General features: G+C 40.3%; 1 protein-coding gene across 8 annotated transcripts in view; it reads left to right on the top strand.

Annotated features, from left to right (window-relative positions):
* Positions 1 to 17194, top strand: part of NCOA2 (nuclear receptor coactivator 2) — a 196237-nt gene that overhangs the window by 175088 nt on the left and 3955 nt on the right. For 5 of the 8 annotated variants that reach the window (XM_089517431.1, XM_089517433.1, XM_089517432.1 and 2 more), the window contains 7 exons: positions 905 to 1070; positions 5569 to 5850; positions 10718 to 10807; positions 13288 to 13516; positions 14726 to 14903; positions 16191 to 16389; positions 17035 to 17124. In XM_089517431.1, coding sequence (XP_089373557.1) covers positions 905 to 1070; positions 5569 to 5850; positions 10718 to 10807; positions 13288 to 13516; positions 14726 to 14903; positions 16191 to 16389; positions 17035 to 17124 — 1234 coding nt within the window. The remainder of the gene's footprint in view (positions 1 to 904; positions 1071 to 5568; positions 5851 to 10717; positions 10808 to 13287; positions 13517 to 14725; positions 14904 to 16190; positions 16390 to 17034; positions 17125 to 17194) is intronic. The other 3 variants (XM_089517437.1, XM_089517435.1, XM_089517436.1) reach the window with 3 other exon arrangements.

The raw sequence follows: 17194 nt of genomic DNA, 5'->3' as shown, positions 1-17194 counted from the left end.
TCATTTCAATCCTGTCACAAGGAGAGAAATAGTCTCTCTGGCTGCTTCTCAGCCCTGTATTGTTTGTAAACTTAGAGTCTGTGCTGTGATCTTTTATAAATCTTCTCAGGGTACTGACAGCACTGATTTTGCGTACTCCTAACAGGCACTTAGCTTTATCATAAGAGATATTTTTTAAAAAATCAGTGTGATTTATTGACATAAATATGCAGAGGAAGTTCCTGTTAGCAACTGTTGTCATGTGGTATTTAGTTTTGACCTGCTTTTATTTTGGAATAAAGGACTGCAAGCTGAGGATCATCCTTTTCATGTACAGAAACTGTGTCATACATAGGAAGATAGAGATTAATATTGTGTCATACATGGGTCCAGAGAGAGGAATACAATGAAATGGAGTCAGTCTGATTTTATTTAAATTAGGCTGCTGAATGTTACACCTATGTCTTACTTAAATGTGAGGCTATCCATCTAGGAACAATCTTGTTAAAATGATTTTTAAAAATATATTATTTCAGTCGTGCCTTACTACTCAACGAAACTTGTTCAAAACGATGCTACAAACCCAGCATTAACTTTAAAATCTAAATTTAAATTAAATTTAAAATTAACAATTAACCATACATAAAAATAACAAGCAGAACAATCTAAGTGAAAGCTCTGATGTATGCTGGAGGTTCTGCGATACTAATTACTACTGAACATAGTATGAAAATGCAATCTGCATCAGAAAAATGAGAGTGAGAGATGTTCACCTCTCTTCTGCCTAACACTTTTATCATTCTACCTTCAAGCATTCTAAATTTATTTGCTCTAGAATGAATATATACATACCTGTGTGTGTGGGTATATGTAGGAGTCAGCTGAGTCAGGCTGAGTTTCAATTGCTATCTATTTTTCTATGTAGGCAACCATTTGGGACCTCTCCAGATGACTTGCTATGCCAGCATCCTGCATCGGAATCTCCAAGTGATGAGGGAGCCCTTCTTGACCAGCTTTATATGGCACTAAGAAATTTTGATGGTCTTGAAGAAATTGACAGAGCTCTTGGGATACCAGAACTAGTCAGCCAGGTAAATTTGCTACTAAATGTTTTGACTGTTTTTAAGACTTTTTGAAAATATCTCTGGTAAAGTATTTCAGTAGTGTGTATCATAGTGGACAGAAGGGTTCAGCAACATTTTTGTGAGTTTTCCCTATCAGCAAAACAGTCTGAAGTATTATATAAAGTTTTGTCATATGACTTTAAATGCTTTATGATTTGAGGAACAAGCTACCTTTTATTTAGGACATCCATATTAAGTTTCCCAATGATTACATTTTTATTTAAAAGTAACTGGAGGATAGAATAGTATCCAAATCTTTCTTCTATCTATCTATCTATCTATCTATCTATCTATCTATCTATCTATCTATCTCCTTTCTTGCATGCAACTCCCAAGGCAGCTTACAACATTGGTTAAAACAGAATACAGTGGACTGTTGGTACCGCCCATGGAAACCAAATCCATGGATGCTAAAGTCCCATTATATACAGTGGCATTAGTAAAGTGGTGTTCCATAGATAAAATGGCAAAATCAAGATTTGCTTTTGGTTTTTATATATTTCAAGCCATGTATGGTTGAATCTGTGAATAATGAATCCATGGAGTTAAAACAATACAGCTAAAATCAGTCATAACATTAAATAATAATTATCATATTAGAATAGCACCGAGTTAAAAATTGGTTTACAGGTTTTAAAACATAACAAATGGGGATGGGTAATAGAGGATTCACATCCCCATTAAAAACCCATCCACAGCATCCAGTTAGCAAATGAAGCAAATATAAGGCCTTTGCCTGTCCATGGAAAGGGAACAAAAAGAGGCCAACTTTATCCTCCTACAGTCTAGAAGGAGTCACCAAAACAGTTCTCTCCTTTGTCTTCACTAAATATTGCTCTGAAGGTGGTGAAGTCAAAAGAAAGCCTTCCTCAAAAAAAAATCTCAGGATTCAGCAAAGTTCATATAGAAAGATAAGGTCTTTCAGATAATCTGGATCCACATCTAAGCAAAACAACACTGCTGCATGTTACCCATTTTCCCCACTCAAAATTCTCACTTCCCCAAAAGACTGGTATTAACTCTCTGGTGGAGGTATAAAAATTATAGATGTAATGGGTATCCACCATTGTAACAGGACTTTTTTGCCACCTTCACCTCATCAGCTATCTGTGGCCAAAATCAGCTTTGCAGATTTTGAAGAAATTGCACCCTCAGCTCAATTCTATAGAAGCAGCTCTACTGGTCATATTTTGTTTATTTGTTTGTTAAACATTTGTATCTTGCCCTGTATTATGAGATCTCTGGGCAGCATACAAGTGAAATCAATTTAAGGAGATTAAAACAAATTAAACAATAAAAAAACAACTTAAACAGATCAGAAGTATATTAAATAATTTAGCATGTTTCAACCAGGCTTAAAAGGTTGAAACGCTTTAAAAACCATAAACAGTGGATCTGCTGCATTGCCAGGCTATTGATCCACAGATGTGACCACTTGTGGATTGCCACACCCCATTATTATTATTATTATTATTATTATTATTATTATTATTATTATTATTATTATTATTACCATCATTGTCATTGTTTATTTGTATAGTGTCATAAATTTTATATGGCCCTTTGCAGATACAGTCAATTCAAAACATTAAATCCTGCCAGAGACATACAATCTATATTCAATGGGGGCTTGTGATGCAGACACACTGATACGGATGCAGATTCATCACCATCTATTGAATAATATGGGCTGTGACCATCTATGCTTTTTCCCATTCACGGGAGAGGGGGAACTGAACCCCCACAAACGGGAAGGGTCCACTGTACACAGACATTTTGAAGTAACTCATCTGGACCATACAGGCTTTAGGAAATAGTCCTGTTTTTACTTTGCATCAAAATGAAGCTGGTGTTGGCAGCAATTAGGCCTCCAAGAAGAGGGTATTCCACAGTTGGTGTGCCACAACCAAGAAGGCCTTTTCATGTCATCCCACAGCATATTACTCCCACTAGTGGGACATGAGGAAAGGCCCAAAGCAGACATCAGTCTTTAGGCAAAGTCCCAAGCCATCCCAGTGTCATAACCAGCATCTTGAATTCAGACTAGAAAGATAGCAGAAACCAGTACAAAGCCTTTAAGACTGGTGTTACATTATGTCTGTATATTGTTACAGTCCACAGTTTAGCTGCTACGTTTTGCACTAATCACAACTTTCACGTCACATTTAAGAGCAGCTCCACGTAGGGATATTACAGCAATCAGGAGGTTACCAGTGCATTAGCTAGGTTATCCCACTCAAGAAGGTCATAGATGCAGGACTTGTCAAAGCTTACCCAAAGCAGTTAGGACCACAGCCCACCAGTAACAAAGATGAATCCAGAAATGTTCCTAAGTTACACACCTGTTCCTTCAAGGGGAGCATATCCTTGTCTAGGACAAAGTTATTTACAAATTCCAAAACCCACCAGTCCACAGTCTTCACCTTAAATCAGGATTCACCTTCTGTTTAGTGGCCCCTCATACACCCCAGTTGAGTGCCCAGGCAATGGTCCAGCAGCTATACAGCCCCAACTAACACTCATGGTAAGGAGAAATATACCTGAGAATTCTGATGGCACCCAATCTCCAAACACCCATGGATTACATCAAGCAACTTTATATAGTCGTTAAATAGTATTGGGGATGGTATGGAGCCCAGCAACACCCCATTGCTAAATAGTCATGGAGCCATACCCCAGTGCCATCCTCTGGATTTTGCCCCGTTGATATGAGCAGAACCACTGTGACCTGGTGCCTCCTATTCCCATCCTGAAAAATCAGTACAAGATACCATGGATCAATGGTATCAAAAGCTGCTGAGAGCACCAGAAAGATCAACAGTCTACCACTCCCCTGTGTTTCCCCCAAGTAGATTGTTGTTACAGCAAAATTTGAAGTTGTCCACGCACTACAGTCTTAAGTATCTTGCCCAGAAAGGGGATTTAACAGTAGGACAATAATTCTTGAATATCCTAGGTCCATGGAGGCCCTCTTCAGGAGAGGGGGTGCTATAGCCTCTTTCAAGAAAGTAGGCACTTCCCACAGACAGAATGAGGAATTTTGCAAACCCCTGAAGCCCATCCCTTTCCTGCTCTGCTAGAACCTAGTGGTCAAGCTTACATGCAAAGAGACAGACTGATTTAAGCATCTTGCCCACATATTCAGGCCACAACAACTCGAACTGATCCCCTTAAAACCTGATCAGTTTGTGCAGCAAACACTTCTCCAAACTCTGGTAAGTGTGGCTTCAGGTTCTGAGCAAATACAAACAACTTTTTATTAAGTGTGTGACAGGTTTTTCACAGTAGGTAGGCAGGAGTTCCATTCCTGATCTTTCTCAGATCAATCCAAACAAGCTCCTCAATACAGAATAATGCTGCTAGGCAACATATTGAGTATGACAAGCTAGAGGCATAATAGGATTTTTGCCAACCTCACTGCTGCATCATACTGTATATACTCATGTATAAGTGTAGAAATTATAGTCAAAAAATTGACCCCCAAAAACCTGGGTCAGCTTATCCACGAGTCAATGAACCATCCCCTAGGGAAAGAAAAGAGTGTAGTCTGTCCTGGAAGCACTGACCCCTCTCCCTCCCATCCCTCCAGTCATTAAGATGAGCACAAACAATTATTCTTGCTGGAATTTTGTAAGTTCTTTGGCATTACTTTCCTTTGCTTCATCCTTTAGATCCTTTGTTACATGCCCTAAATTTTACCCCCAAACTTATCCACAGGTCATATCAAAATCCATAACTCTGGCTACAAAACCTGCCCTCAGCTATATAGAGTCTGTGCTTACCTTGCTGGTGGTAGCCGTTGCATCAGCAGAATGACAGCATTAAATCTTACTCAAAGATTTATGTGTTTATCTACTAACAGAACCAATAGCTATGTTAATTGTAGATGTGAAATGGCATTGTGGGAATTGTGTGCACTATCTCTAAGCCCTGCCACTGATCAATTTTGGGGCCCTCTGCACCTGCTTTGAAGTAAAAATCAAAACATATTGAGTCTAATTATTTGTCTTCTATAGTCATTTGGCTCTGCAGAAATCGTAGCCAAGATCAAAGATCTGACAAAAGTAAGATGGGGAGTGGCTAGTTCAGACAAAAGTAATAGGTGATTTCCTGTGATAGGAATATCTGGCTCTGCTCTTTTGCTCTTCCACAGCTGAGGAATCTTTAAATTCAGAGTTTAAACAATCCACAGTCTGTGATGTTTGAACTCAAGAACTGTGGTTTGTCTAAACTATGGTTGATTAGAACAGGCTAGAATCAAACTGTATTTTCTTCTGATTTCCATAAGCTACAAAAGAGATGGGAGGGAAGGTGCGTAAGTCCTACATCACAGCTCATTCACATAATGTTTTCCTCTTGTGCACAGTACAACTGTGTATATCAAATAGTTGTTTTAGTCTTTGCACATAGTAATTCTAAATGTTCAGTCTTCTATATTAACATATATGTTTTTTGTCTTTTTCAGCAGAGCCAAGCTGTAGATCCAGAGCCATTCGCAAGTCAGGAATCAAACATTATCCTGGAACAAAAGGCACCTGTTTTCACACAGCAGTATGCATCTCAGGCTCAAATGGCCCAAGGCAATTACCCACCAATTCAGGATCCAAACTTTCATCCAATGGCTCAGAGACCAGGTTACGCAGCACTGCGTATGCAGCCCAGGCCTGGTTTGAGGCCTGCGGGTATAGTGCAGAACCAGCCAAATCAACTGAGACTACAACTGCAGCATAGACTTCAAGCACAGCAGGTAGTCCATATGCTTTCACCATCACACAGTGGTAGAGATGTACATAGGCTCTGTATATATTCAATTTCACATTGAAATAAAGAGCAGTATGAGACAAGATACTAACTTTGTTGTCTTGATAGTACAGTACAGCTGTATCCAGGTCTTTTACACTTGTTTGAAGGTGCAATGATAGCTATTTTGGTCACATAAGCCACAATGTAGGTCACACATTTCTTTTGCTTTTTTTCAAATAGCCCACCGTATTCCTGTGCATATCTCTGAGTTCTGGCCAAATATTAAATTGAGAGAAATGTATATTTCTTGTTGTGTGTCTTCAGGTTGTTTCTGACTTATTGTGAACCAAAGGTGAACCTATTATGGGGTTTCTTGACAAGATTTGATCAGAATAGATTTGCCATTGCCTTCCCCTGGGGCTGAGAGCATGTGACTTGCCCAAGGTCACCTAGTGGGGTTCATGGCCATCTAGGAATTGAACCGTGATCTCCAGAGTTGTAGTTCAACACTCAAAACACTAAGCCTTGCTGGCATACTGTATATATCTAATGTATATAAATGTATATAGAGCTGAAAAAGAAAAAAAAAACCTTCCACCCTCAAGTTAGCAAAACCTATTTTTGGGCCCGGTATTTACAGAAGGGATTCTAGGGTTCGGGAGCATATAGTGTCCGCTTGCTCCCGAACCCTAGTCTGTATAGACACCATCATCATGGTGGCCTCCTGTCTACACGGGGTCCCATCATGATGATACAAGCACAGTGCAGCGTTCGCACGGTGCGCACTCACATCATCAATGTGCGCCAGAGCACCAATGGTGCCTTGGCAGCATCGCTAAAAGGAGCTGCATTTTGGGGGGTGGATCACTGTTGCAACCATGTGGTTGCTGCGGCAACGATCCGGGGCAGACAGGGGCAGCATCTCTATCTCTTCCTGCCCATCTGTACCAGGCCATAGTTTCATGGTTGTTCTTTAGGTTTGCTACATGTTTGCCATTGAGAGCCATTGGAGGAGTTATGGGAATCATCTCCTGCTTTCTTATTTTGTTTACATCAATATTTTGTACTTCTCCCAAATAAAATACTAATACAGGTTGAGTCTCCCTTATCCAAAATGCTTAGGACCGAAAGTGTTATGGAGTTCTGGATGGAAAGCCTCCCAACGACCCAGGCATACATTTTTCCAGAGGACTACCTCTCAATAGATCTTTCAGAAGCTTACTTCACATCCTTATCTATCCTTCCTCTCACATGTACCTTCATTTTTGTCATCTCAGTGTAGATACCGAAAAGCACAGGGCCCAAAATTGTTCCCTGCCCCTCCCACGACTAAAATTGCCATGGGGCAGAGAAAGCAACCCTCAGTGCCACTTTTTAGAACTAACCCTACAGGCAGGAGCAGATCCACTGCACCTACTTCAGCCTCAGACAGCCAATCCAAGACACAGTGGTTATTGGTATCAAAAGCAGCTGAGAAATTAAGAAGGAGCAACAGGTTGGCAGTCCCCCATATAATCTAATAAAGGTCATCCATCATAGTAACCAAGGACAATTCCATCCCCTAAGCCAGGGGTAGGCAACCTTATTGAGCCGGGGGCCGGGTTGCTGTCCCTCAGACAACTGGGGGGCCGAAGCCAAAAAATAAATAATTAAATAATTTTTTTAAAAAATTAAATATATAAATAAACCAGGACAAATGTAGGACAAAATTTTCAAATGGAAGACACTTTTTTTTAAAAAATGGAGGACACGTGAAAAAATTTGCTGATTTTTAAAAAAATGTTAATATAAATGCATGTTTCTGAGGCTTCTATAGACAATTGCCCCCCAAAGGCCCCGGCGGCAATTGGCGGCAGGACCAGGCTGGGGCCGGTCCCAAGGCCTCGTCGGGCCGCATCCAGCCCGTGGGCCGCAGGTTGCCTACCCCTGCCCTAAGCAATCCTCAACTCAGAGTTAAATGGGACATTGTGGCCCCCTGGCTGTTTTTGCCAGGTGCAGGCAGCTTGACTCCCTTGGACTGCCTTTTTTCTGGCATAAAAGGGTGAATTCCCCATCCTGCCTTTTAAATAGGTTACAGGTCCTTCTGCATTGTTTGGCCCCCCCCCAAAAAAAAATAATTAAGCCACCCCTAGCTTTGTTTTGTTCATTTTTTGGCTTCAAGAGCCACAGGGGAGGGAAATTGGAACATTAATTATGTTTGTAACTATGCCTTGTTCCAATTCATAGACACTACTATAAAGATTTGTACTTGGTACACATATAAGACATACATTTCACATAATGGCAAAGCATGATGTGACATTATGTGAAACATTATGTAGAAATGTTAACCTTGAACACTCCAACATGCCCTTTAATAGGTGGAGGACCTATTAAAATGGTCCGCCTTCAAAGGCTGATGGAACCAAGAAGGTTCCAAGAAGCCTTAGAGGGAGCTGAGGTTGGGAACTATGGCGATTCTGTCGAAACCCTGGTCAATACTTGGAACAACAGTCTGACCGGGGCAATAGACACCGTCGCTCCCGAGCGTCCTTTCCAGCCCGCTCCGAATAGAAAATCCTGGTATACAGAAGATCTCCAGCAGATGAAGTGGGCTGCACAATGACTAGAGCGCTGCTGGCGGAAACACCAGTGCATATCTGATAAGACACTCCATGAGACGATGTTGCGTTCTTATTGAGTGACAATCGATGCAGCAGAAAATTCGTTCTATGCTGCACGGATTGCATCGGCGGAGTCCTGTCCAGCAGAGCTGTTCAGGGTGGTTAAGGAGTTAACTACCTTCCACCCAGAACCCTTTACTAGAACCCACTACAGCCTGCTGTGACACTTTTAATGATTCCTTCGCTGATCAAATCTCTCAAATAAGGGCTGATCTTGACACTGGCGTTTTGGCAGAATCAATAAGGGAGATATCCAGTGACTCTGTAAACAAAATTAAACTGGATCACCTTGAGTTTGTAAATACAGATGACATGGACAAGCTCCTTGGAAGCGTAAGGAATACGACTTACCCCCTCGATCCTTGCCCTTCTTGGTTGACCGTTTAGGGAGGTGATGCATAAAAACATCTTTACAGCTTATAATAAATGCATCCTTTCAGGAGGGAATATTTCCATCTACATTGAAACAAGCGATGGTGAAACCACTCTTAAAGAAACCCTCCCTAGACCCCCGATCAGAAATAACTACAGACCGGTCTCTTTATTACCATTCTTGGGCAAAGTGATCGAGACATCTCAGCGGCCTTCAATACCATAGACCATGGTATCCTTCTGGAACGCCTGAGAGAGTTAGGTATCAGGGGCACTGCGCTCCAGTGGTTCCGTTCTTACCTCTCGGGTAGATTCCAGATGGTGAGGCTGGGGGACAGCTGCTCTCGCAAAAAAGAGCTGACATCTGGCGTCCTTTAGGGCGCCATGCTGTTTAACATTTACATGAAGCCGCTGGGTGAGATCATCCGGAGACATGGGGCGCGGTATTATCAGTACGCTGATGACACCCAGATCTATCTCTCTATGTCTCCGATTGACACAGTGACTGAGGATGGCATCTCTCCTCTGGATGCCTGCCTAGGGTCAGTAATGGTCTGGATGAGGGAAAACAAACTCAGATTGAATCCAGAGAAAACAGAAATGCTCGTGATAGGTACCCCAAGCCCAGGCAGGGAAATTTGCCACCCAGTCCTGGACGGGGTCACACTTCCCCTAAAGGACAAAGTTTGCAGTTTGGGAGTACTGGATTCATCTCTACAGTTATCATCTCAAGTAGATGCAATGGCCAGGAGTGCTTGGTACCAGCTTTGGCTGATACGCCAACTGTGTCCCTACCTGGACCGAAAGGACCTTGAAACTGTGGTACATGCACTGGTAATCTCTCGTTTAGACTTCTGCAGTGTGCTCTACAGGGGGCTACCTCTGTACCAAGTTCGGAAGCTTCAACTAGTCCAAAACGCAGCAGTCAGATTGGTCACCAGAACTTCCAGGTCATACCACATAACACCTGTATTAAAATCTCTACACTGGCTACCAATTAGCTTCCAGGCGCAGTATAAAGTGTTGGTTATCACCTTTAAAGCCCTATATGGCTTGGGCCCGAGTTACTTGAGGGAACGCCTCTCCCGGTACAATCCGCCCCACACTCTCAGAACAACTGGGAAGAATCTACTAGCTCATACGAAAGTCAGACTAGTAATGACTTCCCAAAGAGCATACACAGCTATGACTCCCACACTCTGGAACAATCTTCTGGAAGAGATCAGACTGATCCCAACTTTAGATGCCTTCAAGAAGGCACTAAAAACACATCCCTTCTGGCAAGCATACCCCCTTGATCTTCTATAAGATCTGAAGAAAACTTCACCTCAGGAAAAATTAAGATAATTTTATCGCAGGATGTGTTGTGATTTTAATATTGTACTATCATATTTTGATATTATATGGTTTTTAATTGTTTTTAAATTGTAATGTTAGATATTTTGTTGTCCAAAATACTGTTGTAATCCCACTTTGATCTGTCGGGAGAGGCAGGAAAATAGAAATAAAACTTATTATTATTATTATTTTATGTACAGATTCTCTCCATATTTCTTTTATCATAGCAAAATTTGGTTTGCTGTTACGTCCAGAGTTGTTAACTGCAAGTCCTTACTAAAGTTCATTGTCACAGAGGAAGGTATGGGGAGGAGAGAACATATAAGCCTAAAATGTAGTCAAATAGCGCCAGTCCTTGGTTGGGTCTTACATCTGAACTGATCCATTCTCAGGTCTCCTTAGGATCAATGTATAACCAGAACTTGTGGTTGAAGCAGAATTCTTTCAGCTGTGGCTTGTTCTGAATTTTGTTTTCCTCTTTTTTCCTACTTGTCCTAGAACCGCCAGCCACTGATAAATCAGATCAGCAATGTCTCTAATATGAATCTGTCTCTGAGACCTGGAGTACCTACACAGGTGAGGGATCAGGTACTGAATATTATTCTGTTCTATATAGCTAATGGTCTGCATTTAAAACCTCTGCAACTACAGCATGCTGTTCCAGCTTTATCCAAAGGTGCTAATTCCAGTTCTGCATAATCTCTTCATATTGTTTGTGGGATAGGAATCTGAAAGACTACCATACTTCATGCTCTATCAAAAGGTGTAGGTTGCTGTGATTAGAGTATATTTATTTCTTTAAACCTTGCTTTCTCCTCAAAGATTTAACTCAAAAGCAGCTTACAAAATAAAAAATGATCAAGTGAAAATACGCATAGAGAAAAAGATACAAAAATTGATTTTGATTGAATGGCAAATAATTTGAAACATTAATTAAGGCAAAAGATTTTTGCTTTCAAAAAATACACCATGCTAACAAAAGCCTTTTCCTTGTGAAACGGTTTCCAAAAGCCTGTTGGAATAAAAAGCTTTCATGTCCTGACAGAAGCACACTGAGGAAGGAGCCAATCTAACCTTGTTAGGGAGTTAGTTCTATAGTCTGGGAACAACACCGAGAAGGACCTCCCTCATATTCCCACCAGATATATCTATGGATTTGGCACACGTGTAGGGTCTCTGTTGAGTATTTCAGATATGGTAGGCTAATATGGGAAGATAAAGTTAGCCTAGTCCCAAGCCATATAGTATTTCACAGGTCATAGCCAGCCCTTTGAATTGTTCCCGGAAATAGCCTGGTAATCAGTGAAACCATTGTGATAAAGGAGACATGTACTCCCTGTAATTTGCCCATTTACATTCTGGCTGAAGCTTCTTTTTTTATTATTAAAGGAATGGTTTAGGTCAATTCCATGAGAGTCAAGAGAGAAAGAGATAAGAGTAAGGAGCAACTGTGTTAAATGTCCTAGCCATTTCTTTATTCCAGAGATCAACCAGGGCTTTCACCAAGTAGTCTGCTGGGCAAACTATGTAGGTGACTAATGATCATCTACAGCTGTCAGGGAACTATCCAGATCCATTAAGCTTTCTTGGATTTTACAAAGTGACTGGGGTTATAGTAGTTCTGAGCCAAGTGAAACTAAACCTTTTCACCTAATGATCCATGAGAATGTCATTGTGGGAGGTTTCTTCAGACAGAAAACAAGGTCCAGAATTACATGGAGAAAATGAAATCCTGAGCAACTCCTGATAAGGCAGGCTCAGCATGGATATTGAAGTTCTGCAGCACAACAATCTGAGGTGACTCCCAACACCAACACCCAAGACCACCGCAGCTGTCTTTGGAAGGGAGACAGTTTTGAACATCCCATTTCTCTCCCAGCCATTTACTTTCAAAGACACTCAAACCTAGACAGATCAGAGTGATGGACTGATGAGAGACTGCTGCAGTTCCATCTCCTCAACCTGCAGGTTTCACTTACTGCTTTACAGAGAAATCTCACAGGGAAAGCTGTGAGAGATTAACAGACACAAAAGTTGCTCAAACAGGTCTCTGTGATACAAGCTAATTCAGAATGCTTACACAGGATCAAGTAGTTGTTTTATCATTTACTAGCAGGATTTTCAACCCATGGGGGTTGTCAACAAGGCTTTCCAGGCTATTTGAACCAGGGGACAATGAACTTCCTATTGTAAGCACTCTTCCAAGATAACACATTACCCTCTGTTCATACCCTATATTTATGTCTCCTTCTGCCCTGTTCAACTGGCAGTAGCTGTTCCCTGGTTTCCATTTCATACACACACACACACACACACACGTTTTGAAAACACATTCTTCTTGTTATCAGCAAGCAATACCATATTCTTAACTGTTAGAAAGCTAAAAGGCTGTTCCCATTTTGTGGTTGTTTTAATAACAACATGGTTTTCTGAAACTCTCAAAATATGTTTTGTGGAATCTCAAACATAGGTCAAAATTCTCCCTGGGAGAGCTTTAAATCTCCATTCCAGGAGCTCTCACTTGTGTATCAGGGAGGTAACAACCCCTGTAAACAGCTGAGAATACCACTATACCTGGACATACCTCCATATTGACACATCTCAATTTTTAACCAACAGGTTTTAGCGTGTGAGACAACAAAATGCAAATAGATCTTGCTTACTGTTTCAGTATCTCTTTAAGGGGTACTTTTGAGTGTTTTTCTCAAATCCATGTAGCTTGTTAGTTCAGTTTACAAATGTTAGAACTGCAAATTATAGTTCAGGCCCACTTTGAAGAATGACCTTTTTCCACTAATTCCTACTAGTTGCCTGCGGTGATGTACTACCGTGAGTATTTTTTTTCTCATTCCTCACCCCAAATTGAGTGACTATAGCTCAGTGGTACAGCTCAATGGTAGCATTGCACTTTGAAGGTCCCAGGTGTAATCCTGGGCCTCACTAATTAAAACGACATCATCAAGTAGCAAATGATGGCAAAGATCTGCACCAACACCCCTTAGCAAGTAAGGCTCCTGAAAATGCCTTGCTGGTTCTATGTGGTGATACCATTTCTGTTTTTCCTGCAGGGACCTATCAATTCACAGATGCTAGCCCAGAGGCAGAGGGAGATATTAAACCAACACCTGAGGCATAGACAGATGCAACAACAAGTACAACAGCGAACTCTGATGATGCGAGGGCAGAGTATGAATATGACACCAAGTATGGTGGCCTCTGGTGGCATACCAGCAACAATGAGCAACCCACGGATTCCCCAGGCAAACACCCAGCAGTTTCCATTTCCTCCAAATTATGGTATTAGACTTATTTCAACTTCTTTCATCAGTCTCCACTCTAACATTCTTCACTTCTGGATCATAGTTTCTCTCTTCCAACTCCCTGTGGAGCTTCCACATAAGCCTAGTTAAAGTGGAAATGGTGAAATTTTTTAGAAGGAGGGCATTATGTTCTTGTCAGGAATCAGTCTTTCAAGGTTATGGAAATAATACAAATGGTATAGTTTAACTAAGTCAAGATGAAAATAAAACATGGTTAGGAACATTGGGCCCAAACAGACAGGCCAAAATAAAGCTACTTCAGGTCACTTTGGAGGTATGCTGTTTAAAAGATGCATGCGTCCTAAGAGGCCGAAAGCTGTGCCAAAGCCACGGTCCAGTCCTAAGAATTGGAGTGCAGCTTTGGCACAGCTTTTGGCCTCTAAAGATGTGCATTTCATTTAAACAGCCTACTTCCAAAGTGACCCGAAGCAGCTTTATTTTGGCCTGTCTGTTCAGGCCCGTTATCTCTTTTCTTCAGCAACCTCAAAAAAGGCCTTTATAATGAAGTCTTCATCATGTACTTTTTTAGCGTTTTGATTTAAGTTCTAAACATATTTCAGTCAGCAAGCAGCCCTAAATATACTGTAAGTAGTTCTTTGGTTCCTCTGTATTTGTGGATTTGTTTAGCTTGTTTCTCTGATAAAATTAATAAGATCCTACCTTTGTTGTTTATATTTTAAACCAGTAATGCTAAAGTCTTGTTTTCATCAAATTGTCATCTTCACATCTGTGAACAAAGAGAGTACTCAGATATTACTCAGCTTATATTTGGGTTTTGGCATATAGAGTAGTCTCAGCTCTCTTAAAAGAGTGTCTTTTTACAACCCATCTTTCCACTGGGTTTTCTGGGACTGAAATGGTGTGACTCGCCCAGTGTCACCCAGAGGGTTTCCATGGTCAAGCATCTTCCCAATTACAGTCCCATAAGTGTTTCCAGAAAATGTTAGCAAATGATGTTGACAAACATGAGAGGCAGGGATAGAATAGGAACAGAGGGGTCTTATCTATGGCTGGGGAATGAACATAGGGAAGAATTGTTGTTAGTTTTGTTTACGTCTTAATTCAGTAAGTTCTCTTCCAATAGATTTCAGTGCTGTGTTACTAGCAATGGTCATTTCAGGCTCTTATTCTGTGCTATCTGAAGTGTCATGTAAAGAATGATCAAAACACCTGTTCTATTTCCTAGGAATAAATCAGCAGCCTGATCCAGGCTTTACCGGGGCTACCACTCCTCAGAGTCCTCTGATGTCACCCAGAATGGCACATACCCAGAGTCCTATGATACAGCAGTCTCAGGCCAATCCTGCCTATCAGTCCTCTACAGAGATGAATGGATGGGCACAAGGGAATATGGGTGGAAACAGGTAGGTCCTCAGGATTCAAAAGGCATTGTGGCTTGTCTGTGACTTGCAGCATGTCAGTATTGATGGTTGTCACATAACCCATTTGTGCACTTATTCAGCAATCATCATTTATGATTCTTATTTTCCTATGCCCATTAAGAAAAAAATATAACATTTGAACATGGCCATCCACATAACACATAACCAGAATCATAGCTGAAATCAAAAGAGGAGGGAGAAAGAAATCTTAATGTAAAATATATCTGCATGAGGAGGCATTCCATATCAATTGTAACTTGTTTCATGGAGTATTGTTTTTTTTTTTTCTTTCATGGATGAATTTATGCAGATTTTTTTTTAAATAGAGAAATCACTTTGCCAGATGGCAAGGACCTGTCAAGTTTCTGTAATTGTACTGAGCCAGATAAAGCACCAGATAATAAGCTGTTAATTTTCCATTTAAAGTAATTTTGTGATTGTGTGGAAGTGATTTTAAAACAGCACAAAATCAGACTTCCTTAGTTTGTAAGAACATTTGTTCTATATAGTTCCCTTTTTACTATAAGAACATCCAGAATAAAATATATGCAGTGTTTATTTACAAGCCATGTTCTAAAAAATAAAAAATGAATTGTCACAATGCAATCCTGTAGAGTTGTACACAGAAGCAACTCTTGGGGCTTATTCTCAGGCAAGTCTGGATAAGTTCACATCCTAAGTTTTGAAAGAAGTTTCATTTGTTTTATATTTTATCTTCATCAAAGGATGTTTTTCCATTTATTTTAAAGAGAATTACTTGATGAAAATATTTAATCTTAACATGACTGTCCTTTTAGTATATCTGTCTTGTTGTGGAGCATGTGCATATACTGTTGTCCACAACAAGACAGATATTCTGAAAGGACAGTCTTGTTAAGATTAAATATTTTATTGATTCTCTGAAATTGATATGTCAGTCTAACAGACGGCCCTAAGGGTAGCTCACAATATTTTAATTTGCCCTTTCATCTTGGTGAGGAAATGTAAGTGGATGAAACAGTGAATATTCTTCTCCAAAATACTAGTCTCTTCGATATATGCATTTTATATCCAATTTAGGCAAATTACGGTATGATACAGATACTTACAAACTTAATCTCATGAATTACAAAAGCTGTGCCTGTCAGACTCCATATTGAAAACAATTGACATGTACACTGACAGACCCATCAACTGCTTTTTTAAAGTGTTAAAAAATATGTGAAGCCTGGGTGACTTTTAATTTGCACCTTTTGATTCTGACATGCTGATGTGTACTTCATCCTGTAGCATGTTTTCACAACAATCTCCACCACACTTTGGTCAGCAAGCCAACACCAGCATGTACAATAACAACATGAACATCAATGTATCCATGGTGACCAACACAAGCAGTATGAACAACATGAACCAGATGACAGGGCAGATCAGCATGACCTCAGCAACCTCTGTGCCTACATCAGGGTTGTCCTCCATGGGTCCTGAGCAGGTGAGAACTCTCAGCCTGGAGTATTTCAGAAAATAGAAATTCTTCTCATGTTGTGGATAAAACAGCTTTAATATTGTGGATAAACTATAACTAAGGCTGTATGAATGTTTCTAAGATGTTTTGAAAAGGTAAATAAGGATCTTTAGGGTTAGAAATGTATGTTCCATCCATATATGTGTGGCTTTACATCGCCAAATACTTATCAGAATGAGACTGCTAAACTGTTGAATGTCAACAGAATTGCCTGATAGCCATCTAAGCTACCAAACAGGAAATAAGCATTCCCTGTTTCTAAGAGGAAAACCTGTACTAGTGCCATGCTTTTAAAATTAAATTCAGGTTAAGACTGAAAAAACACAATTTTTAGCCTTAAGGCATCCTCTAAGACAGTATATGTATATATGTGTGTGCAGGCACATACACATATATCAGCAAGTTTCTAAATATGCATAAGCATAACACTGAACAGAAAGAAGTTGGTTGGAGCACATGCATGACACTTCATATAAAATGCACCTCCTTATTCAGATTGCTTTCTTTTTTACAAGAAAAGCCTGTATGTATTTGCATGTTGCACTATGGTCAGTTAAAAGTCAGCTTCTGTTTCCTTGGTTAACCTACAAATTAGTCTTCACCCTGCCTTAGGTTAATGATCCTGCTATGAGAGGAGGCACTCTTTTTCCAAACCAGCTACCTGGAATGGATATGATAAAGCAGGAGGGAGATGCATCACGGGTAAGTAATCATTAACATTCCAGTCTTGAATTTGTTACAGACACAAATACAGTTCCATTGGAATGCAAAG

Source organism: Sceloporus occidentalis, unplaced genomic scaffold, assembly GCF_023333645.1.
Source record: "Sceloporus occidentalis isolate IW3139 unplaced genomic scaffold, rSceOcc1.0.p SCAF_3, whole genome shotgun sequence".
NCBI classification, from domain to species: domain Eukaryota; kingdom Metazoa; phylum Chordata; class Lepidosauria; order Squamata; family Phrynosomatidae; genus Sceloporus; species Sceloporus occidentalis.
The sequence above is the reverse complement of the archived record's forward strand: the minus strand, read 5'-3'. Positions and strand labels throughout refer to the sequence as shown.